Source organism: Erithacus rubecula (genome assembly GCF_903797595.1).
Source record: "Erithacus rubecula genome assembly, chromosome: 3".
In the NCBI taxonomy this organism is placed as follows: Eukaryota; Metazoa; Chordata; class Aves; order Passeriformes; family Muscicapidae; genus Erithacus; species Erithacus rubecula.
Genome location: NC_136689.1, coordinates 102731571 through 102756695, shown reverse-complemented (window position 1 = coordinate 102756695; position 25125 = coordinate 102731571). Strand labels below are relative to the sequence as shown.

At 38.8% G+C, this 25125-nt stretch overlaps 1 protein-coding gene across 2 annotated transcripts in view; it reads right to left on the bottom strand.

The window, feature by feature from the left end:
* Window positions 1–1297: 1297 nt before the first annotated feature.
* The window catches only part of LAMA3 (laminin subunit alpha 3), a 103841-nt gene continuing 80013 nt past the window's right edge, over window positions 1298–25125 (bottom strand). For both annotated transcript variants that reach the window (XM_079300777.1, XM_079300778.1), the window contains 32 exons: window positions 24670–24821; window positions 24017–24127; window positions 23808–23919; window positions 23300–23467; window positions 22198–22394; window positions 21301–21417; window positions 20631–20782; window positions 19216–19357; window positions 18536–18635; window positions 18061–18177; window positions 17798–17977; window positions 15839–15981; window positions 14618–14791; window positions 13344–13495; window positions 13083–13245; window positions 12466–12599; window positions 11825–11972; window positions 10835–10954; window positions 10135–10259; window positions 9666–9786; window positions 8393–8533; window positions 7532–7662; window positions 6534–6668; window positions 5513–5657; window positions 5059–5210; window positions 4443–4632; window positions 4011–4151; window positions 3051–3210; window positions 2789–2916; window positions 2577–2670; window positions 2166–2285; window positions 1298–1998 (listed from right to left, as the gene is read on the bottom strand). In XM_079300777.1, the coding sequence (XP_079156903.1) occupies window positions 1853–1998; window positions 2166–2285; window positions 2577–2670; window positions 2789–2916; window positions 3051–3210; window positions 4011–4151; window positions 4443–4632; window positions 5059–5210; window positions 5513–5657; window positions 6534–6668; window positions 7532–7662; window positions 8393–8533; window positions 9666–9786; window positions 10135–10259; window positions 10835–10954; window positions 11825–11972; window positions 12466–12599; window positions 13083–13245; window positions 13344–13495; window positions 14618–14791; window positions 15839–15981; window positions 17798–17977; window positions 18061–18177; window positions 18536–18635; window positions 19216–19357; window positions 20631–20782; window positions 21301–21417; window positions 22198–22394; window positions 23300–23467; window positions 23808–23919; window positions 24017–24127; window positions 24670–24821 (4511 nt within the window). In that variant the 3' untranslated portion in view covers window positions 1298–1852. The remainder of the gene's footprint in view (window positions 1999–2165; window positions 2286–2576; window positions 2671–2788; window positions 2917–3050; window positions 3211–4010; window positions 4152–4442; window positions 4633–5058; window positions 5211–5512; window positions 5658–6533; window positions 6669–7531; window positions 7663–8392; window positions 8534–9665; window positions 9787–10134; window positions 10260–10834; window positions 10955–11824; window positions 11973–12465; window positions 12600–13082; window positions 13246–13343; window positions 13496–14617; window positions 14792–15838; window positions 15982–17797; window positions 17978–18060; window positions 18178–18535; window positions 18636–19215; window positions 19358–20630; window positions 20783–21300; window positions 21418–22197; window positions 22395–23299; window positions 23468–23807; window positions 23920–24016; window positions 24128–24669; window positions 24822–25125) is intronic.

Genomic DNA, 25125 nt, shown 5'->3' with positions numbered 1-25125 from the left:
TTTTTTTGTGATTTGGGAAAATCTGCCTCACAGATCCATCTGATGAGCATGAGATAGGGAATGTTACTAGAGAATTGCATGATAAAATTTAATTGTTCTTCCTTTCTCCTTCTGGAAACTTTTACTATCAACTCAGGCCAGCAAATGAATTGAGTATTTTCACAGTTTTGGTCAACTGAGTATTTCAGCAGTATTTGAGCTTTTATAAGTAAAAAGAATTCAGTTGTTGCTACCACAGGATATGATTTCTGAACCCATCACCTCCAGCCTGATGGGCATTTCTGTCCCATGTGGCAGGCTGCTGCACAGGAGGATATGTTTCTGCAGAGCATCTCCAGAGAGAGGGCTCTGCCATTACATGTCAATCCTTTGCTCCCTCTGAGGCCTCAACCCTAGCATGCATCCCATTCCCACCAAAACTGGCTTTACACTTGAGAAACCTCCTCATGGACACAGATTTGCCAGTGAAAAAGCAACACGAGATTTGGTGTGAACAGCTTTCTGACACTTCTGCCACCCTGCAAAGCTGCAAAGGACCTGCAAAGCTGCAAAAATCTGACAAGGGATTAATGACCAAAGCCATAAGGGCTATTGATCTGGCATCTGCTTCTATTAGTCCAGCTTGCACCTCATTTCAAACACTGACAATACCTTGCTGTACATTGAGAAGAAGGCAGTGGAAAGTAGGAGCATTAGAAGTAAAGGAGAAATTGCATGCCCCCCTACATCGAGGACCAGTCTTAGACTTTTTTTTTCATTTTGCAAAACAGGGTTGGCATCAGGGCATTGGAGATTAAAAAATATCAAAATACTGATTCTGAATGACAGTGGAAAAAGAAACCATGCCAAGTCTATTCAGTCCAGCCCTCTACTCAGAAGAATAAAGCAAAGTGGGTTCCCTGCCCTCCACTGTGGGTCACAATCAGGTACAAAACAAAGATTTGAATGTTGAAGAAAACAGTTTTGCTGGGTTAGTCCTGTAATTCATACTACATAATTGTAGCAGATGCAGTTGCTATTCTTAATAAAACTTTTCTTCACTTCATTAGGACAAAAAAATGCCTATGGAAGAGACTCTCTGGCTCTGAAAATTGCAAAAAAAAAACAACCCTCTTTTTGAGATTTTGAGATAACCAAATTGTGATGAGCAGAGATGCAGAGATGACGAATACCTGCTTATTCAGCCAAATAAGCATCTTATACCTACAGAAATATTTGCACAAAGCAAGTAGTATTTAGCAGCTTCTAAAAAGCACATTAAAAACCCACCAGGTTAAAACAACCAAACAAGAAAATGAAAGGTTTTAGGAACATACTGCATTTATTTGGTCCCACAATTCCTAACTTTGTAACAAACCCCCAGAGTTTCACTCCTTAAAGTGCTTCAAACTCCATTTATATTATTATTATTACTTTAAACATCAATGTACATTCCTGTATAAGCAACAATCCAAAGAGATTTATATTTTTATAAAATTCTTTATATTAATGGATCAAATTTGCTCTCAAGATGGCAAACATTAAGGAAAATTTCCAAAATTATGACACTGGAATTGCTCAAGTCCCTGCTCTTGTGGGTAAGAGCAGAATTTGGCCCAGTAGGATATATGCAATTATATTTTTGCATACATCTCAAAAGGCACAATGGATTACCCCAGAAATCAATAACATTTAAAAGGAAGTTTGTCAAAGCAAATACTTTTCATTTGCTTTGGCACAGTCCACATCCAGAGGATGCATTTGCTCACCAGCTGTTCAGAACAAGCAGCCTGGTGCTGATCAGCAAAGGGGAATCCACACAGTTCTTCAGCAGGCACAGCCTGATGTGTGCACGACGACTGTAACAGCAGGGTCACTTCTCTGGGCACCCCTGCAAATTCACCACACCATGAACCTCTGAGATTCTCCTGGTGGAGACATGTTTGTCATTGATGGTGATATTCCAAAGACAGCCAAAAAACGGGTCTTCAACTGGAAGCCACGGGGTGTCCAAATTTGCTACAAAAAATAAGGTGGAAAAACCAAGTAAATAAGAATTATTTTAAAGAACATAAATTATGGCAAGGTTTTCAAAAGAGGGAAAGTGATATAGGTGTGATATGATTGGATGGAACTTTTGTTTTGGAAAAGAAAAATCATGAAAAAATAAGAAGCAATAATATTACCTGGAATTTTGCCAAAGTAGAGTGGCTGATACACACGTCTAGGAGAAGAGGGCTGTAGATCAGTGGTGTAGTTACTCTGTGTGCCCACCTTTAGATGCACTGTGTTCTTCTTCTGAGAGACTGCAAATAAGCAGATAAATGAGAATTCTTTCTCAGCCTTCTTAAGGAATCAGCTAGATATGGCACTACTTTTAAAATCAAGGCACAGAAAAAACAGATTTTATTTTAATTCAGAGTCAGACTGACCAACCTAGGTCATCTGGGACTTAACCGAACCTACAAAAAAAAAATCATTCTAAAGAGTATTCTCAGACTAAAAAGAGGCCAAATGATTAATAAAAATTTGGAGCTGCAGTGCTCTGTGCCCACTATTCCTTCAAAATTTCAGAAGAAATGGTATGTACAGTGTACCTGCAATGGTATGCCACTGTCCATCAGACAGAGGTTTCTTAGGTGTGACTGATGCCTGGAATTCTCCAACACCACTATTTCCAGCAGCAATGACCTGTAAAGAAATTACCTGTTAAGCTACTGTGACAAACAACAGGAGCAACAGGGGAAGGTCAGAATTCCCCCTGCTGAATGAGGGCAATACAGCTGGAATGGAAACAGTCTGTACCCACCTTTCCTCCCTTCATGTAAATAGTCAAGTAGTTGTCCTGCTTGCTTCCAGCATGGAGGAGCACACCTGTTGAACTCCTTGGTCGAATGGTAAACACAATCCTGAAATCCAATCCCATCAGCAAATTACCTGTGGGGAATTAAACAGTGAGGAGAGGAATGATCATAGGTGGAGATAATTGGAAAACCATGTAAAAATTAATAACCCATACACCCACATGCTTCAGACATAATCCCATATACCATAATCTCTGCACAGCTTACCAATGGTGATATATCCTCCTTCATTAAAGAAGTAAATCCCTGTGTCCATGGGAACATCCAGACATGGAAGTACACCATTTTTTTGTTGAGGTGCATTCATGACTTTTCCATTCATCTTAAAATTCCTTAGGCAACCCTTGAAACTCTTCATTGGTATACTCTGAAAGCATATTTCAAAACATGAATACTGAAGCCTTATGGCTTTTTTTTTTTAGTAATAATACTAAACATTGGTTCTTTCTATAGTCTATTGGACTACAGAAAGCCAAGTGGCACTAAAGGCACCTAACACCCATCTTTGATGCAGTGAAAAGGTATTTCAAAATCCTAAAAAAAGTGTTTGAAACCCAGTAAGAGTTTATTTTGAATTAACATGACTCCTGCTTGTAAAACAGATACTTCCCGATGATGTGTCAAAAAGACAATGCAAGAGGAATTGTGAAATCCCTTTCCCTTCCTAAGTCTGTTTATTTAAATCTGATTTTATAAAATACCCTGCATCATTAACTGTGAATTGACTGTTTCTTAAATGGAAGCCACACACATTTAAAATCTAGTTCTACATCCATAATTCCTTAACGAGAGTGATTCTTTTTCTTCTCTACTGATTATTACTTAGTCCACTGAGGTAAATGTTCTGCAGAAAGATGGTATTTCTGGAATTAAAAATGTCACTATGGTCTTCTCTGTTTTACAGAAATAAAACTGAAAGGAGTAGATGGTTGTTATCAGTGTCACAGCAACATATTAAAAATATGGGTCCAGGTGAAGGCTGTGTGAACAGGTGAGGAAAAAGATCTGTAATGAACCACTGCAAACACCAGTCACAGATGGTGCTCACTTGGTCCTTGGAAATCCCCCTCAAAGCTTTTCAGCGGGGAAATCCTTCATATTAAAGACTTCCCTACATAATTAGTGCAGCCTGGGGAGTGTGTGTAGGTGGATGTGTCAATTATTTACCTGTTTCTTCAGCAGTGGCAGCCCTCCCACATAGACTGGTGGCTTAATGCTGATGGCAGAATTTGTTGCCAATTTTCTGTGCTGGGCCCTTAGACCATCAATGACAAGGCGAGCGTTCTTCCCATCTGTGCTGAAGACCACCTTCCAGGAGGCAAATGTAACAGAATAAAAAACCCAAAAGCCAATGAAACCACCACAGATTTTCTTTGTCTTTAAATTAAATGTCATGTTGTTGAAATATTTAAACTGAAAATAACATCCTGGGACCATCAGTCTCAATAAGGTCTCTCACAGACCTGTCAACCACATGAACTTTCAGGCATAGGAATTAATTTTCGATGACCAAATCTGAGTTTCTGCTCTCTTAAAAATGCAACAGGCTGTGCCTGCTGAATGCTAGTTATGCTATCACTGTGATTCCATGCTACTTACAGTGTGCCATTGCCCATCATTGTATTTAATACTGGTTTTGACTTTGATCTGTTTTTCTCCAGAGCCAAGTGAAAAGACAAAATGTCCTTTTGAAATGTGGAGAGCCATGTAAGAGTCCTTAGAGCTTTCCTCCATGAAAACTATTAACCCTCTCGATGATCGAGTCCGTACATCAACAGAGAAATGTAACCTGTAGAGGAAAGTAAGCACATTCCAGTATAGGTCTATTTTGTTAGTTGTTTATCTTTTCTGTACTCCATTTGTGAAATGCAAAACAGCATTTGGGTGGAACCATGGCATTATACACTGCATTTATGAAAGTGAATGAAAATTGACACATCCAGGCTTCAGAAACTGGCATTAACATGCAGTGTAATTGTCCACCACATCCCATCCAATCTACCTAGTTTAGGTACATGTTTGCACCAAAAAAAAACCAACCAAAAACCAAAACAAAAAAAGCACCCCAACAACAAAAACCATTGAACTTTTAGAGCCACCTTTTGTTATGGGCCAAGACATAAACCAGAAAAAAATCCTTACACTCGGCACCCAAAGGATCAAGCAGCTTTGACAATTCAAGTGCTAGGAGGAGAACAGAGAATGTTTTTATTACCTGTCTGTAGATAACAATGGAGAAAATATGTAGGATATGAAACTGTTGGGGATGCTTCCAAAGAGATAAGCTTCACTGCTGTCGTGTACTGGAGCTGGTATAGTGTGGTTTTGCAGGTTAGCAGCTTTCAAATAATCAAGGTATCTTTCATTCTGTGCACATAAGACAGAATTGAAACATTTACTACATGTGCACAAAAATAGAAACATTTTAATCAACACATTTAAGAGCTCCCACCCAAGGCAGTCAACAGCCTTCCCTAAAAGACAGAAAAGCTGTTGTCATTCTAGGCAGGTGTGGGTTTAGCATGAAACTCCAGCACAGCAAGAACTTGATTTGGATGTGAGATGGAAGGAAGGAAAGAACAAGTGAATCTCAGCTTCAGAAATGACAGCTGTGCAGAAAAAGCCTAGGCACCAATATGGAGCAAAGATGACAGTAACAATAAGCATACCTTGAGCATCCTAAGCCTGAGAGGATTATTAAATTCCTGCAGCAGCAGTGGTTCAAGGTTTTCGTATTCCTGGCAAGCTCCAAGGGACACACCAGTCTTGCCACTATTGACAACAAGATTTTGAACCTCGGGGAGCTGACCTGCCCTGTAGTGATGAAAGCAGTAAGTGCTGTGACTTAGCATTCCTTTTCTTTAGTGTGATCAACAACAAACATATTGTAAAAATGTGTTCTGCACAAAATATATTTCCCAGTGACACAATTGGAAAGTACCAATTTTTATTTTGCAATGAAAAATGTAGATTCAATGCTGTAAATCATGCTTTCCCTGGTTCTGCTCATTTCTTTTTTGCTATAGAAAAACTGATGTTTTGTTCTCATCTTTTCTAACAAAGGAATTTTTTCTAAAAGCTATTTAAAAGCCAAAAACACGCATGGCCCTTGAAAAAAAAAGAGAAAAAACTGACAGCGGCCTTGATTAAGATTTCTGAATAAGACTACAAAACTTTGATTGGTAATTACACATAACCAGTTTTTTTCTCCTAAATTTTGCCTGTAAGGTATCTCTAATAATCAGACAAACTTGAAAAAAAGAGACAGCCCAAATCAGGCAGATGATTTCTATACATATGGTCTCACTTATTTGTGGAACTGTTTTGGTTCTGTCAGTAGCTTTGCTCCTTTCACCACCTGGTTCCATGGGAAGCTATAATATTGCAATCTAGCAAATCTTTGCATGTCTTGTTGGGAAATATCCAATTCACTCTGCAGAGTTCATTCTTTGGCTAACAGATGACTAAACAGGTATGATTTAGACTAAAATTCCTTTACATATGAACAGCAGATTTAATTATAACTGGATCCCATGTATAATATACCTGAATGAAAGAGTATTTAAGGGCAGCAAAGTTATGCATTCATGAAGGCTTCACACACATAGTAGAAAAACATTTTAGCAAAATTTAATTTTAAGAAGGAGAACAGGTCAAAATGCATGAAACAATTCTTTCTAGACCAAATACCTTTCAATAAAGATATTTGAGATGCAACCTTCAAAATTATCTCCACCAAATTTTATAGCTGTGTTTGATTCCTGTGAGTTTGATGACCTGGGAGAATCAACATCTTTTGAATCATCATCAACCATCAGATGTACTCTGAAAAAGTGAATGAAAATAAGCATGATATATAAAGAAATAGTCAGGAAACTAAATCAAATATATATATATATATAAAAGAATCATTTGACACATGTATTTCCTTGTTAACATTGTGATTATGCTAGAGCCTCAGTAGCTTACTTCTGGGACTTTTTCAGTATGTGCTTATTGACTGCTGTTAAATTGCTCTGCTTTTCCATATTAGATAATGATCAAGAGCTGAAGTTCCTACTCTAGTCCTCCAGTGAAATCCTGGTGCAATTGAAATTCATGAAAAAGTCCTCATTGTCAACTATAGGACAGGATTTAATTATTTGTGACAAAATGGAATGGACTGTATTAAGTTATAATCACCCAAAGTTATAGCCAAACATTCAAAACTTTCTACTTCAACTAACACTTATGTTACTTCACACATTCTACTGCAATCAGTATGATTTAGGACCTTTTCAGTAAATTGCCTCTTCTTATATTTAATATCTGCATAACAGATCATCACTGAAAAAACAGACAGAGCATTTTCTTCTTCCCTGGTCCTTTAACCGCCTGTGTTACAGGGATACATGTGAAGGAAATGGGAAGGGGAAGAGCTCCAAAGACTCTAAAGCTCCAGCTAAACAAGCATTCAAAACTCACACAACCTATAAAAGAAATGCATACAGCTGAAACATTACAGGTTTTGTCCATAGAACAAAAATCTCCTTTCCCTTCATTATCTCCTCTCCCTTCATTATCTCCTTTCCCTATTCTCTGCTAGAAGAGACCATTTAAAGCTATTTATCCAAAGAATTAGTCCCATAAAATTTGAATTTCCTTTCTCCAACCACAACTATAAGAACTAGATTAAGAACTGGACTCACCTGTTGTTTGTTTTTATTACTGTCACATAATGCATTGACCCATCTTCGTATTTTTTTTCCAGTTTGATTTCCTTATCTTGTATCTTTGCAGTTACAGAGCCAGGACTCAGAAAGATGGAAAGAACATCAGGCTACAAAAGAACCCCACAAAATGACCAGATAAATAAATGGAAAAGCCTTTAGTTCTTGCTACAGCCATTAATACAGTTCTCAGTGGGTGACAGTAGACAACAAATTTTCTTATGATGACATTTCTCAGTCATCTAGCACCAGATGTGTACGATGAGCATGATGAGCATAGCTTCCATTTCAAAATACCTCTGCACTCTGAATAGCAAACATTTATTTAAAATACTTGTTTATTTTTACAAAAAGCAGAGGAGTCAGTTCTCCACTTCTCAAATGCCTGGTGTGCACTCACTTCCTAGCTCCTCCAGCCAGCCAGAATGGGGTTCTACTTAAACTTCCCTGCTTTCTGAGGGACCATAGCCAGAACCAATCCCTTTCCTCTGCCTATTTGGACATGGTAACATTTCTGTGTGGACAGAGTGCCATTTTTCCTTGAGAAAATTTCCAGCCAATTAAGGAACAATTTTCTTACTGGGATGGTGGTGCCAGGTGCATGAGCTACTCTGCAGAAGGCTCTAGTTCAAAGCTCAGTTACTCACCAAACTACTTGCTGGCCATGTGCAGAAATTGCCAGAATGCATTTCTCTGGCCTATGACATGCAAGATGCTACACTCAGAAAGGCATTTCTTACCTTAAAATACAGGAATCTACATGAGACTTATGACACAAACTGAAATGACTCATTCAGAGATAGAACCCATCACATATGTTAAGTTGAATGTGTTTCATACCCGTAGATTGTAATTTAAGAGCGTTCCAGTCGAAGCTGTGGTCTGAAAGCCAAAGCCAACTTGGAAATCCTTGGGAAATGGGAAATTTGCTGCACTCAGGCTTAGTGTTCCATCCTTGGAGAAAGCTGCAGATCTGACAAGCTGAAAGAGTGAAAATAATGATTTCAGTGATTTTCCTTTTAATCAGAAGAAATGCCAATATGGGAAAACAGCTGCCTCACTCGACATAATTGTGATCAGCTCCAGTCAAAACCAAGCACAAGGCAAACCTCAAAAACCATTATTTCAATACAGAACAGACTGTCAGTGTTGGCTTTGCCAGCACTAACTATGGTCTGAGAAACTCTAAAAAGAGAGAGGAGGCTTGCTGAGAATAATGAGCTGTTCATCTCTAGCTACTGTGGCTTTGAAACTTTTCACATTTGGGGACACAAAACTGATTAACTGGAGGAATAGTTCATAACTATGAAGCTGTGCAGATGAGCCATGTAACTGAAACTGTGTGAGTCATAGGACACTTTTTAATACATGAGAAGTTTTTAAAGTTACAGAGAAAGCAGATTAGATCCTCTGCCAAGACAGTCTGTGAAGAAATCGCTCTGTGAAAGGTTTAGATGCCACAAGTCAAAGAAAATAAACACAAACTTTCAGTGCAATACCGTAGTAAAAAGGGTAAATGAGATCATGCACCATGTAAGCAGCAGTAAGTAGAAGCAGAAGGATAGTTTTCATCTCTCCATGCAGCACTAGTTAAGCCAGCACTGAAATGTCATGTTGTCCCATTTTAAAAAGAATGAGGCAAAACTCAAGGATGCACAAAAAAAATTACAAAACAATCAGATGAGTGGAGCTTTAGAATGAGAGACACTGATGGAAGTAGTCTGTTAAGATCTTTTCAGAAAAAAGATTGAGAAGTCATTTAATTAGGAAGTGTAAACACCTTGGAAAGAGGAAAGAGACAGAGCAGTATTAAGTATTCCAGTCTAATCAATAACAGCAACTGGAAGCCAACAAGCTTACATGGTAAATATGAATACTTAATTGTAAACAGTATTAAATAAGAGGGTAGACTATGAACTGTAACAAGCTATCACAATAGGGCTGGTGTCTCCTTTTTTTCTGCATCTTCACACTCAATCCAGGTTCTTTTACTGCCGTCACATGTTAATCAAATACAATTTTATATCTAAGCAAAACTTAATGGTCCAGGATTTACAGACAAACCAGAATCTGTGAACTCCAGCAGAAGTTTTTGAGGAAATTTGTTAGTTACCTTCCAGTCATCTGAACATTTCTTGCTGACACCAAAAGTCTTATCAAAAACAACAGATGCTCTGGCTGGGTTTTTCACATTCTTCATGCAGCCCCGGAATGGAGGTGTGGATATATTAAATCTGGTTTCAGGGAGGGTAAGGAAAAGGAATTCAGTAACCTGGCATTTCAAAGCACATACCACTATAGTAACCTATAAATGCTGACAGTATAAGAAACAGAAAAAGAAAACGAGAGCCATTTTTCTTGTGGACACATACTCATGCTCATCAACCCAAACCTTTAGGATGCACTCCACACAGATCTCACCATCAGCCAAAAATCACAGATTATGATCATGTATTACACACTTGTTTTTTTAATGTCACGTTAGATAGTCGATACAGAGTGTGAAAGGAATTGTGTAAGGAAAGTTTTGAAGGAGTTTCCCTACAAAGCCTGTATATTGCAGTCTTCTTATGGTTACTCACCGTTCCCGTAGAAAAGATGGAACTCCACCTAGGTAGTACTCAGTGAAATTGAAGACATGTTTTTGAGCTTTAATATCAGGACTGACAAACACAACCTTCCTTCTTCGGTCAAGCACCAAATTAATCTGAAATACACGAATAATGAGAACCACTTCACTTGACAGGAACAAAAATAATTTACCTGATTAAAAATACCCCCACAGAGCAGGACACAGTGATGTTTTTTTCCCCCTCCTCTTGTTTACTAGAGACTTGAATCAAGGATAACTGCAGTAGTTTAAAGGTATTTTGAAAACTCTGGTTATTTAGTCAAAGCAAGGAAAATGTTCAACTATCCAAATACAAGGTGAGGTTTTTATTTTTATCTGAAAGCCAACCCTGAAGAAATGAACCCTTCAGAAGTGAAAGCATTAATCTAAGTATGAAACTAATGCAAATAATTGCAATGTACACAGCTATCTTTATGTAAAGCATTGCTCAGACAGAATTTTTTCCTTTGGTGGTTTCACTGTTAAAACTGAACTGTTCACATTAAAGCAGGACAAGAGAAAGATTAATTTTCATATCTCCAAACTAGTCTCCAGTGACTTGATTTTCTCACACAAAATGAAAACTCCACAACTAAACTTTACAACAGGACAGTTTCAGTTAATGTGTATTTTTTCAAATAATGATCCCTTCATTCTTTAAAATTACATACTTGTTGATATGTTCCATCATTTACAGTGTTTTTGCCTTCTACTTCTTCTGGAGTTCCAGAGTCAAGTTTGTATCTAAAAACTGTATGACCATTTTTAATGAGCACACTGATGAACTGATCCTGCAATATATAAAAAAAAACCCAAACAAACAAACAAAAAAAAACCAATACAATTAAATTGCCACAATTTCAGATATATATTTCACTGTCATATGAATAATTTAATGAAGCTATATAGTTGTTTCAAGAAAGCTTTCCGGGAAAAGGATAACACAAGGCAACTTAAACTAATGAATCATAATTATTTTTAACTATTATAAACAGTTCTGGTATCAGCTCCAGGTATTCTCCAAATCTCTCAAGGACTTTATGTCATTCCAAATGTCTACTGACTTTTTAATTTTGAAAAATTAACCAGAATGTGTCTCAGTGATTGCAAATATGCCTACAAGATTACTACATAAGTAGCAGCATTGTGGTTTTTTTTTACACACATTTTTACAGGCATAAGTCATCAGGTCACTTCCTATTTTCTTTCTTACTCTGTTTCCACACATATCTAGATTTGGGAAGAGTACACTTCCAGTTTTGGAGGATTTCAATATTCCAATGTTAGTTTGATTCCAAACACATTCCTCCTTTCCTGCCCCCAGTTCTGAATTCTCTGTATGGCCTAGTGGAGGAGCTTCTTGGAATGATTTTTTGCTCAGCCTTGACAAAGTGAGTATACAGCAGCCATTGGAGAATCATTGAATATCTCAAGCTGGAAGAGACCCATAAGTCCAGTTCCCTGTTTCTTGTACAACTACCTAAGACTAAACCATATGACATTACACATACAGCAGAATCTACTAATTTTCCACACAGATGAAAATAACAGCTGTAAGACATTTCCTTATAGGTATTACCATATCTAACATGTTCTTTAATAAGCAAGATTTTTAAGATGTTCTTCCAGTACAAAACAGACAGAAGCATTCCAGACATTACCCCTTTTGCTGCAAAAAACACAATGCCTTCATCTGCAGTCGTCTGAACTGCCTGCTCGTACCGTACGCGGTCAGCACTTCCTTCTCTTGCTGTGACACTGGCATAACCAGTGCCCTCAAAATAGCTTTGGTCTGTCTCCTCTTTAAACCTGTGATAATTCAATGACACAGGTGTGAATATATGACAGCAAAAGCTTCTACCGTGTGGACTTACTGCCATTATAATTTTGAAAAAGCTTAAGTTAAAGTGTTTGGTATAGGGCCAAATTCTGATCTAACCCAAGCAGAGAAAAAACCTTGCACTGGCTTCTATCAGATTCACAAATGGTCTTTACAGAGCAAATCATTAATGACTGACTGTTTTGAACTTAATGTAATATTTACTTTATAAAGTAGGTGAACACATTAATCTACTAATTGTGTCTGGATTTTATAACACTTAAATTTAAACAGATTGGGATTGCCATAGACATGAATCATGTAATTACTGAGGATTTTCTCTAACAAATGTTATAATGACCAAGAGTTAAGAAAAAAATCACCATCTTAGCTACAGTGGTTATTCTTCTGGATGTGAAAAGACAAGAATTCATAACAATAAAAATCACAGAACTGTGAAACACTTCTGTGTTCATATCATACCTTCTGCAGGGTTTCACTTCAGTGGTGTTAAGATTAAAAGTCCTCTTGAAGTTGTAAAGGCTGATAATACGCTCATTTAGGCTGTTCAATTCAATGCAGCCTTCATAATGAGGGTAGTCGAGATTATCTGGAGGCTGCAAAACAGTGTCATTAAAACTATTTCACCAACATTAGGTAACAAAATTTTACATTGCTATCTAACTGCTAAGACTTTCTGTAAATATTGTTAAGAAACAGAATGCGACATTCTAAATATGTAAAAAAAGATACTACATGTTTTTATACAATATCCAAACCATCCGGTATGACCCTAGGTGTACTGCAGCACAATTTAAAGTAGAGTCACATGGATTGGGACTAGTATTTAGCAGGGATGGACAGGTTTCATGCTTTACTTGGCAAGTGAAATATTATCATGCTCCCTTCTTTGAGCTCCAGCATGCTACAAGCCAGGCAGATTCTGTAGGAAGTAGCATCTCCTTGCATCTCATCTATTCCTACTGACATAAATAAATTTTTACACATGCTCTTGAAAGACTGCTAGTTCAAATCTTTACTTGTAATACCAATAGGAGGATTAACACAAATTCTCTTTAAAGCACTAAGAAACTCTGTACCGTAAAATCTGGTGGGTACCCTCCAACATAAAAGACAACACTGCTGGGATCAAGATTAAGGAGCATGTCACTGTCTCCACTGCTTGCACTCCTAGGGTTTTGAGGATCTGGAGAAGTTGATGTTGCTGCTTTTGTGTACTTCAGCTTTGCATACTGGTAAATCCTAAAAACAAAGCAGACAGGCAGAATATCACATCACTGTAATAAAATACGTTATTAGCAGATTTTCAAGAAGATTGTTGTACACTGTGGGTCTTATACCTTTCAAATTTAACTTGATCCATTACAGCTTCCTCAGTTTTGCTTTGGGTCACCAATGACTGCACTCTCACTTCTCCATCACCACCTCCCAGATTATAAACACAAGTAAGGTAACCATCTTTCACAGCCATACCAATGTAGTCCTTGGAAGCCTAAAAACAGCAAAGCAAATATTAATTAGTAAATGATTAATTGTAATGAAGGTAAAATACAGCAGCACTTCCTTAGAGACATCATCATGCTGTGCATGAGTCATATAAGAAATCCACCCACTCAATGATGAGAATTAAGTTTATCAGTTCTGGGAAGAAAAAGCTCTAATCCTATATGTTGCATAGATTTAATGAATATAGTTATAAATTAACTGAAAAGCCGTGTGTTTTTTTTATTTTTGTAACAACAGTATCTAAAATATTCTTCTCACCTGTAACATCTGAAAACGTGACAACTTTACTAAGAATTAGACTCAACATTTGTGGCATAAAAAAGATGTTCAGAACAACACTCAGTGAAGGACAATGGTTCCTACTGAGGTGACTGGGAGCAGTCATTTTCCCCCAAAAAAATCACATTTTATTTCTTCAAGATAGTGTATTTCAGAAGCAACCATTAAATGTTTTCAATGGACGTCCTGGCTAGTTATTCAGACGATAAAAAGATGAAATCCAGTGTAGAACAAATACCTCTAAACAGCTTTCTGTGTAGGCACAAGGCTCACTACAGATACAGCTGCTGACAAATAACAAGACTAGAAACCACATGAAGGAAATTTTAAAAATGTTTGATGGTGATTGAGCAAACCTGAATGCACAAGCAGGTCTGCATTATTCTGCATATTCAGAAGACAAAAAAAGTCAAAAGCTGAGGAGCTGAATTTTAAGACTGAAATGATCACTCTTTTTTTAACCAACAGAGAAACTCAGAGTGACTTACATTGTGAAGAGTCAAAGCTCTGAGGTGGGAGTTAGGCTGAGTTTGTGCTGACTGCTGCAGAAACTGACAGGTTTGATAAGAATGTGTGATGGTATCCATGATGGAGAAGTAGCTTCCAAAAGAGCAAAAGTGCAAAGCACCAAAGGAAGAGGCTCAGCCACTTGTGAGTTACTTTGCCAGGAAATGAATGAACAACACACTTCTACCACCACTTAAAAGCAATTTTAAAGAAATAGGCCAACATTAACTACAAACTTCAGTCAGAAAAGATTACTTCCCATCCTTTTCTCAAAACAAGATGTCTGCTCTAAAAATCAGGATAAATATCAAAATATACCTACATCTTTATTACCCAGGTACAGGACAAACCTATTTGTCCTCTGGGGGGTGCCTGGTTCTTGCTGAGGTCTTTGGATAAATAAGGTAAGTGAAGTATAGCCCTTCAGATCTTCCAGGTTGCTCGGAGGTCGAACTTCTACACCAGAGCTGCCATTGAACCTCATAGGAATAGTAACCTGCAAAGAAAACCAGAGCTCAGTATGTTGCAATTAACTATTTCTACTACTCCTGTTTCACTGGTGTGTTTAATTGCAAAGTAACCCATTGCACATCCTGGTCATGTTTCAGGCATTAATTACCAGAAATTTAGACTCTGATTCTACCAAACAAAATAATTAGGAAATAGACTGGATGGTGCAGTAGTCTGTATTATCAATACTTAACACAGCACTTTTTTGCTCCAGACATCAATTAATCAATGTTTACTGTGCCTCTGTCAAGTAACTGTTACCTTCAATACACAGACAGGGAAGGATGTGCCCTGCAGCTCTGAAGAGCAAGTCTGAATTATTTAGATGTCTACAAACACATCCTGGTGCTTCACTTAGCTGGACTTGACTGTCTGTTGGGAATTACAACACACCTCTGATATTATAAAGACACATCCTTTTACAGCTAAATATACCACGATCACTGAATCCTCTCATTCACTGTAACTCTAGGTTATTTGTGGTGATCTCAGAGATGCTTCTTAGTACCTGAGACCACACTATCACTTCAGCAACTACAACAGTTGCTTAAAAGAGAAAGGGCAGTCTAATAAGGTGTCAGTAACCAATTTCTAACATCTTGGAGCAGCTGGAATAAGGAGAACACGGGGCTGCACAACTTCTTTGGCAGTGTCTCAATTGACCACACATGGGTGGAGAGCCCTGTCTCTAAGCAGCAGAGCCAACTCTACCCCTGTTGCCAAAGTCTCCACAATGTACCTTGGAAGGCAAGAGGCTGCTGTACAAATAAATATTACAGAGATGCCCTGGGGAAAAAAATCTGATGGGAGAAAGATGTAGCAGGATGCTACTGCATCCTGTCATTTTTATGTATCAATTATTATGCTTCCCATCACTGCAGTTACTTCAGTTGCTGGGCAGTGCTGTTGAATTAAATTTATGTTTGGTCTTTCACACACATTTAAATAAATGATTTAGAAGGAGGAAGAGGAAGGAAAGTACTGTTGTGTATCCAAACCACTGGGGTCAATGACTGCAATGCTCAGGACAGACCTTATTTGCAGCATCTCTTGCCTGCTGAATCAGCTCTCTTATACGATCTATGTTCTCAGAGATGTTGCTTATTGGCATCAGCTGTTGGTTGATACTCTTGATCTTGCTGAACAGATCTGGAAGTTGGTTTGTCAGATTTTTTACTGCAATGAAAGAAAGCAAATCATCGATATTGAAAAGGAGGAGGAAAACAAGAAGCAAAAAATATGGTATCACTACACAATTATCAGAAAAGCAGTGGACAGGGTAATGACAAAATAGTTTTGATTGGTCCTACAATATTAGGAAGCTCTCACTAAAAGAAGTAGTTTATACAGAGATTATTGCACTCCTGAAATTTGTGGCCAAAGATATTTAACAGAAGCAGTCAGAATCAGCACTTCCAAAAATGTTTTAGGTAAAGGTCAAGAAAAAAGAATTAAATAGAACAGTGATGTGGTCTCTGACATTATTACCCAGTGGCTGTGGATGCTAGGGGAGGATGAGGATAAAGGACAGCAGATAGCACTCAGGCTCATAGCATCTCCTGCTGCCACTGTCAGAGAGTGAATAATGGGGTAAGCAGACTGCTGGCCTCACTGAGTAGGGCATGAGTTACATTCTTGTGCCAAGGTTGCTTACCAGCACAGTTTAGTAGTCAGCCCTACAGTATTTGGCCAGGTTTATTTCAGAGAAAAGAAAATATGATGAGAATTTCAACTTTCATTATAACAGGAAACAATTTCTCATCTCCTGTGACTGCAAAAAGTCAAAACTGAAACAAAAAAACCCACCCTGAAAGTATTTGCAGACTTCAACCCTATGATGCAGGAAGACAAATAAAAGTAAATCCAAACCTTTTGTTTTTCTAAATATGACTTATAAACCAGTCTTGTAACTGCAGGGATGACTTACAACCCTGCAATACCATTAAGGCCTATCTCTTGTATTTATATTATTTAAAATGTTTTTGTCTTACTTGACTTGATCAGACAAAGCTGCTGAGAGGATGTAAAATAAAGCTGTTTGGGAATGTGTTTGTGCCTTATTTTGTATTCAGCACAGGCTCAGTGCAATTCTTTTCACCTAATTTCAACTAGCAGCCATATAGCCTAAGGTAACTGTCCGGGCCCTTCACTAGCCCATGTAGCAGAAAATCACATAATCACAGAGCAGCTGAGGTTGGAAGGAAACTCTGGAGGTCACAATGTCCAACCCCAGTGTTCAAGCAGGGCCATCCAGGTCCAGTTGTCCAGAATTGTGCCTAGGCAGGCTTCTGAATATTCCCAAGGATGGAGACAGCACAACCTCTCTGGGCAACCTGTGCCATTACTCATCCTCACAGTAAAAGAACTGTTTTTTCATGTTCAGACAGAATCTCCTGTATTTCAACCTTTTACCCCAAGGGCACATTGTTGGCTCATCTTCAATTTTGTGCCCACCAAGACCCCCAGGTCCTTTTCTACCAAGTTTTTTGCCAGCTTGGCCACCTGCTCAGCCTATACTGGTACATGGGCTTCTTTCTCTTCAGGTGCAAAACCCCTTGTTGAACTTCATGAGGCTCCTGGCTGTTTATTTCCACAGCCTGTTGAGGTTTGTCTGGATGGCAGCATGACCCTCTAGTGTATCAGCCAGTCCTTCCAGTTTAGTGTCAGGAGCAAATGTGCTGAGGCACATTCTGCCTCATCATCCAGATCATTAATAAAGGTGTGAACAGGATCAGACACAGTATTGACCCCTGGGGACTCCCATTAGTCACTGGCCTCCAAATCGTTAGAGACCAGTCATGGCACTAGCTTTTGGCACATACCACAGAATGGCCTTTCTGCTGTGCCTGTCACTTTCTACTGGCCATAAAATAAGTTTAGAATACTACTTAGGGTATGTGCCTAACTTTTGGATGATTAAAGCTTCTGCTGCAAACTTCTGTGTTCACCAGACAGTGATTTGGCAGGTCCCACTGCACAGCTCCTGCAATACCTGAATTGTTTGCCTCCATCAATGCTTTATTGAAGTTGGCACTCTGTGTGCTTCCATAGTTACTCTTAATTCTTTCCACTTCTGCTTCAATTGGGACCAGTTCACCCAACACACTCTCAGTGACAGAGTTGGCATTTTCTGCCATGTTCTTTGCACTGGTGATGATGCTGTCAATGTCACCTGAAACACACAGAAATGAACATGCAGATTTTCATAGCAACAGATGAAAGGGGCAGGCCAGAAGTGATTACTGAGTTACAAACCTCTATTTATCCCATTGAGATTGTTTTGAGCAGTGACAAGATCCATTTTCAGTGTATTTGCCTTTCCATCAGCAACATCAAGTCTTTGCTTTAGGTCTTGGAGGTTTGGACCAATAGCTGCAACACAGTGAAAGCCCCATGAGAATTTTAAAGAAAAATACCAATTTTCTGTTGGATAAATGGTGTTGCAGCACTTGTCTACACTCTTACACAGTTCATGCTGCCACTGAGCATTGAGTCCAGTGCAAAACAAGTACAGGAGGACAGGACAGGAGGACTGCAAAGGTGTATAGTACAGGAGAAGCAGGAAATCTACATTCTTGCCTTTTTGCCATGGGAAATAACCATCACAAAAAATCCTACTGTAATGGAACTAGCTTTTCTTTGTTGAACAAGCGCTAAAGTGCTTTGCTGAGACGTGAAAAGGAAAGCTTCTCATGCTGTGCCAACATTTCTAGTACCACTTTCTTAGTACCTTGCAATTTCCTTTCAGTGTCCTGTGCTTGATCCATGAGTGTACTGCTGTCAGCTTTTAACTTTGCAGCTTTTCCTGATAAGTCTTCTCTCTTCACAGTCTGATAATAGAAGCATGGTACTGTAAGATCACTTGATAATTACATTAAAATTTAAAGAGTAAAAGAGAAAGCCCAATCCAATTTGAAGAATCCCCAACTCTGCAAGGGTAGAGATCTCATCTGAAGAACATCACCTTTAGCAACAAGTTTAATTTAAGCATAGTACAACCTTGGTCTTTAGCAAACTTCAGATGGATTCTAGGGCATTAGGAGGAAATTACTGGCATACAGCTGTTGGATGTTATGTCTATGACAAAGAGCTTGTGGGTATTAATAGTGCAGAGTAAAAAAGAATATCTGAAATCACCTTCAGTGATTACCAGGCTTGCCTTGTAAGATCTCTATTTTGCACTGGAAACAAGTCAGAACTCATGGGCAGCCCCATCAGAAGGGCAGTACTAGGCCTGGTTAGTGCTGAGCCAAGACTAATTAATCAACATGCAGAACAGCAACTTATATGAAAGGTCACAGAAAAATAAAGCATGCCAAGACACACAGGTGTTTGATTTTGGGGCCTCTGCTGTAGTTAAAGAAAATAAAACTCAGGTTGTAACAAATTTACCATAATTTGGCCACTTACTGACAAAGCTGAGTCAGCTGCTTTCCCAGCTTGGTTGGCTGCCTCTTCTGCTGCCTTGATGGCACCAATAATATTGTCATAGGCAGTAGAAGCTTCCACAGCACAGCCTACCAGCTCGTCCTGCCTGGCACTGTTCTTTATCCTGTGGGAAACAGGGTGCAAAATGAGATGGATTCCAAACAGACCTGAACTTGGTATTTTCTAAGAAATGCCACCACAGAAGATGTTTCTTAACTAGATCTGCAACTTCATTCTACAAAAACAACAAATCTGGGGATAGGCCAACATGAAAAGAGTCTTCAGAAGACAGGGTAAATTCAGGTGTGTCTCAAAGCACAGCTTTGAAACTTCAAAGCAGCCTTCAAATGATTAAGATGGAGAGAATTCATCAAAGTATATGGTCAATAATAAGGCATCTCAATCACAGCCCTCCAAACATAATTCAGTTAAGAGGAATTCAGAGAATTGATGTCAGATCATCTAGCAAGTATAAGACATTTTGTGTTTTCCCCAAGAACCAGCACAGCAGCTCTGGAATCAGAAACAACAGACAAAATCTCTTCTACTCACTCCCTGTGAGTTATACAACTGTCTAGTATTAGCTGCCCTGTATTTGTGAGAATATGCCTTCTTAGTTGAAAAAAAAAAAAAAAAATAAAACTGAAAACTAACAGAAGAGGTAATGAAAATGTGGGTTTTTTACCCAAGAATTTTCAGCCACATTAGGTATTTTGGAATCTAACTTTCTGAGACTTTCTAGTTGGTGCAACAAGAAAATGTGAACAGTTTGCACAGGGAAAATAAATCAGGATTTCACTCTTTTTTTCATGTTGTTCTGATGTATCACAGAAGGACTCCAAAATCCCACTCATAATTTCAGTGCAAAGTACAAATAATGGAGAATACTTGACTCCTATCAAGTTCATCATGTTTTTGTCTTTCTAGAACATTCTTTGAAGGATGAGAAAACTAGATGTAGTCTTTTCCTCCATAGTGCTGAGTAGATATGTCTGAAGACTCCCAAGACATCATTTATTCCAATTATTTGCCTCAATTCTTTGATACCATAAAAGCATCCCTGAGTACGAGTATCTGAAATAACTCTACAAAAAATATGCTAAACATCTTCCCACTCCTTACATGAAGATTTTCTCTTGCTAGTAAGATGTTAATGAAGTGTCAGTACACAGTATGAAACAGTATTATGTGAGTTCACACTTCTGGGGGGAAAAAAAATCAGGAAAAATACAGGAAGAAAAGAGAAAAGGAAAACTTCCATAAAGAAGCAGAAAGAGACCAACTCAATTTCTCTCTAGCTTTGCAAATGGTTATAAAAGCAAGTAAAATTACAGACCATTACAACCACTTTTTTCGTTCTGTACAAAAATTACTCATTTACAGGAATGGCAACATACTCTTCCAGTTGTTTTGCCAAATCTTGCAAAGATTTGGCATGTTCCTCGGCCCTCACCACCAGTGGTTCTTTGCTTGCTGATGAGAGATTTGCCACTTTTTCATTTATTTCCTTCCTTGCTCCATCCAGTTGAGCAGCCAAACTTTCATATTCCTATGGTTTTAAAAAGATAAGATTTTATTTGTATTTGTACATGTTTCACGTTGTCCAAATCTATTTCAGTGTTACACATACCTTGCACCTGAGAAGACCAAAGGGAAAAACATCTTACTCTACAATTTACTGGAAAAAACTAGCAGTCATTACATTATGCTTCCAGACCCATTATATAAAAGCTGAGTCAGAGCAAAGACCCTTCTAGCCTAGTATCTTGCCTCTCTGACAGTGGCTAAAAGCAATTAACCAGAAAGAAATACAATAATAGCACCATTGCTTATTTTCACATCTTTTCACAGATGTTCTCCCAAATTCTGTATCTATAGCTCAGTGTCTTCCTCAGACACACCACAACCCTCAACAAGCTTCTCTTATAGAAATCTGTGCAGGCAGACAGATTCCTTTTGCATCCAGGATGGGCTGTGAGATCCTTTCTTTCTTGACTGGCTCAGACAAGCCTCATCTCCAACAAGAAATAGGGGTTTTTAACCCTCTCTTAAGGTGGTAAACTTTACCTCTTTGCTCTCTTGCAATAACCCAAGTGCACGCCTAGCTTGTGTCAGGGAAGATCGGGCTGAGCTCAGAATACTCAAGACACCATTCTGTTGCACATTTGTCTCCTCAATCCGTTTCTGAGGAAAAATGAAAAGTTGAACATCGTGATTGAATTAAGAGAAGTGGCAGGAAAAGCCATGTCTTGAAACTAAAATTAAAAAAAAAAAAAATACAAACCAAAACAGCAAACCCAAACCTAATCTAGCTGGCAGTAGGATTTACCAAGGGTATAGTCACACTTTTTTTCTTAAATATGGACATGAGTGTGCTAAACCAGTGATACATTTTAGCAACACCACAATTAAGAGAATGTGTCCTGCAGCACACACTTACTCCTTGTACTATTTTACCAGCTCTAAAAATTCAAACACTGCTCAGTAATAACAGATGTTCCTTGTCCTGATGAGACCTCAGACGCTGTTCTGTAGAAAATTAATCCCACAAAATCTAACAATATTGCACACATTTTTGCTCCCATCTTTCATGGCTGTTAAAGCTAAATACTTTAAAGAAATTACTATGAAAAGTACATCAGAATCAGGAATTTGGTCTAGAAAGGAAATAAAAGCACTTAGTGGCAGCTGGAAAGAAGTGCTGAGAAGACAGTCTCCTTGCCTGCTCTCATCAGAGCTGTGTCTTGGTCACACTGTTCTGGTCACACAAAGAGGCCAGAAGCAGCAGTACACTACATTAAATACATTAATACCTGTCCATACACTCATCAAAAGATGGAAAGAGTCCCTGAAGAAAGTCAAAATTAGTGTTGCTTGACTTTGTGAGGTCAAAAGCAGCAACCAAAACCAAAACCAGTTCTTATCTTCTGAGGTTTAATTTTTTCTCTTGAGCCCCAACCTTACCTTAATGTCTTCTAACAGAACTGTGTTGTCTCTGTTTAAGCCTTCAGCCTGCTTGATTTGTCCCGTTGCATCATTCAGAGCTTCACGAAGGTCAGTGATTTTGGATTCATACTCATTCAGTGCATCCCTCACAGCTTTAATAAGCCCACGGTTTTCTTGGTGGTGCTTTTGTACTTCATTCTTAACACGTGCCAGTACTGCAGTATCAGGACCAGAAAGAAAAGTTTTGCTCAGACAAGAAGAGAAATGGGCTTCACATTCCTCCACTATGCCCCTGGTTAGGAGATAAGCCAGCAATTTTTCTTGATGTCTCCACTGTCTAGAATCAAGTTTCTGAATGTCCCAGTCAATCACTTGCAGAGAACATGACAGGGAGTACAACTAGTACAACTAGAACTCCTGAACCTCCTCGTATGACCTGGCCCTTGGACTACTCTAGCAGCTTCTGCAAAATCTCTTGTTAAATTAAACATGCAATTCCTCTAAAAATACTCTATATACCACTGCCTATCTCTTACACAGAATACACAGAAGTATTGCATAGGTTTGTTAGGATTGGCTACATCTTTATTTTAATGAGATGTTCTGCAGCCATTAAAACATGTTGCTACCCTTTCATAAATCCACACCCACTGTGAATGAGCTGAAATGCTCAGAAGTCTTCAGCATGCCACAACATTCAACTCACACTTATGCCTTGATGAAAGCAACACCTTTTCCATCCCTCAAAGGAAACCCACAAAGCAACACCTTATCCATCCCTCAAAGGAAACCCACTGTAATCCCACAAAATATCTACTTGGATAAGAGCAGGAGACTCTCTCACACCAAGTGTGCCAAATGTATTGCTAGAATTTCCCTTTTACTTTCTTTTACCCGTCACAAAAGAAGGATCTATGGGTTTCTTCCCCAGCTCAACCCATTTTCTTCCATAACAGGCCAAAAATGCCTTTAAACCCCCTCCAGAACGACCACCTTCCTGCTGACTAACAACAGCCACAAATCTCGGGAACACGCCGCAAAGCGCTACTTCTACTCCAGCCCAACCCATAACTCCAGATTTACGGCTGCTCTTTCCAGGAGCCAGGAGAGCCAGGCTTACGCCTCTGAGCCGCCGCTCGCTCCGTCTCCGCCTGGGCCCGCAGCCGGCCGAAGCTGCGGCTCCGCATCTCGGCCATGGTGCGCTGCGCCTCCGCCAGCTCCTCCGCGGCGTCCCCCAGCGGCAGGCTGTTCCCTCCTGCGCTCGTACCCGATATCTGCTCCAACAGCGCTGGAAAAAAGCACTGCCACAGTCAAAACTAACTTTAAAGAGACCATGGTAACAACTCAGAACAAAGTTACACTTGAGCCGGGGTAGTCAAATTTGTTGGTTAAAGTGTCTCTGTAGTGAAGCTTCTCTGCCCTTGTTCACTTCACAGGGAAGGTAGGGTCCTAAACTAACATTATATATTAATTAGATTTCTAATAGGAAACGTAAATTCTACACCTGTGACTAAATTCTGATTTATTAAGTTGTTTTCTAAGAAAATCTCTTATGCATAATTAAGAATATTGTAAATAAGCTGAAAAGATGCTATAAAATAAAACATGAGTTAGAAATTACTTTTTACCTTGTATGTTGTTGACCACTATTTGTACTTGTGAAACCAAATCCTTCCCTTTCTGATGAGTTTGGCCAAAATTGTTAAATAATCTCTCCGCTTCTTTGTAGTTCATTTCAGCCTAGCAAGGAAAAGACTATTAGATTAAAAGTATCTGGATGCAGCATGCTAATACATAGTCAGGAGATATGTACTTTTAAATTGATTTGGTAAGTCACCTTTTCCTGGAGAGCATTTACATCACGACCTAGTTTAACGAATTCTGTGTCCAACTCATCTACCTTTGAACCTTGATTATTGACAACAGAACGGTAGTTGTTCAACAAGGCCTGAAAAGAAAGGAAAAAAACAATCCAGTAAATCATCCAATGCACAGCAGACAAAAAGCAGAAAAATGCACAGGATTAAATCTTTAAAACCAAGGTAAATAAAGCAGGATTACTGATACTAAAACTGAACAATTCCTTCCCAAAACTCAGGGGTTTTATCTGTGAGCATAGCAACTGCTATTCCAATTGAAGAACATTTTTTTAGAATGAATTTCAGTAATGGCAAGTGCAATGTTGGCAGTTTTCAGTAACAGAGAGATATGAAGTGCTTGAAAAAGAAATAGCCAGAGGGCACCTCAGAGGTATAACTTCCAAGGTGAGCAGGCCTCAGAAAAAGCAGAGATACTGATTCTGTTTCAGAGCATGACATGAAAACTACAGCTACCTTATAATAGGTGAAGCCCAGCACTGCCAGCATCTGGCATCTGGATTCCAGGGTTGAAGTATGTCTTCTTGCAACTCACAAAACTATGGCAAACGTTGCTGGGTTCATTGCCTACCCACTTAATCTGAAACCCACTTTTCTCTTGGTGTGTGCCTACCTTTAAGTCCTTGATGCGTGTTTCCAGATCTCTCATCTGCTCCAGAGTGTGGGTACTTGCATGGACATTTTGCAGCTGAGACTTGATGAGCTGTAGCTCGTCACCTATTGTTCCCAAATCCTTCCGCAGTGTAATCACACAGCTATCACAGGCTGGAGAGAGCAGTGGAAATCAATACATACAATTGATATTTAACACAGAGAACATTTCACTGAACACATTAGTCATGGTGGAAAAGCTTTAAAGCTTTTGTCACCTGGTGCTGCCTGAAGAACAGAGGCAACAACAAAGCCTGCAGCATTAAGGAAAGAGACTTAAGCCAGAAGTAAGGAGGAGGTTCAATTTACACCTGACTAGATGAGCAACTCTTTAATAATTTTTCCAAGCATTTGGTTGAAAGTTTGCTTTTAAAACATTCATTACAAGATTTCTCAGTTCTTTTTAAATTGAAAGAGT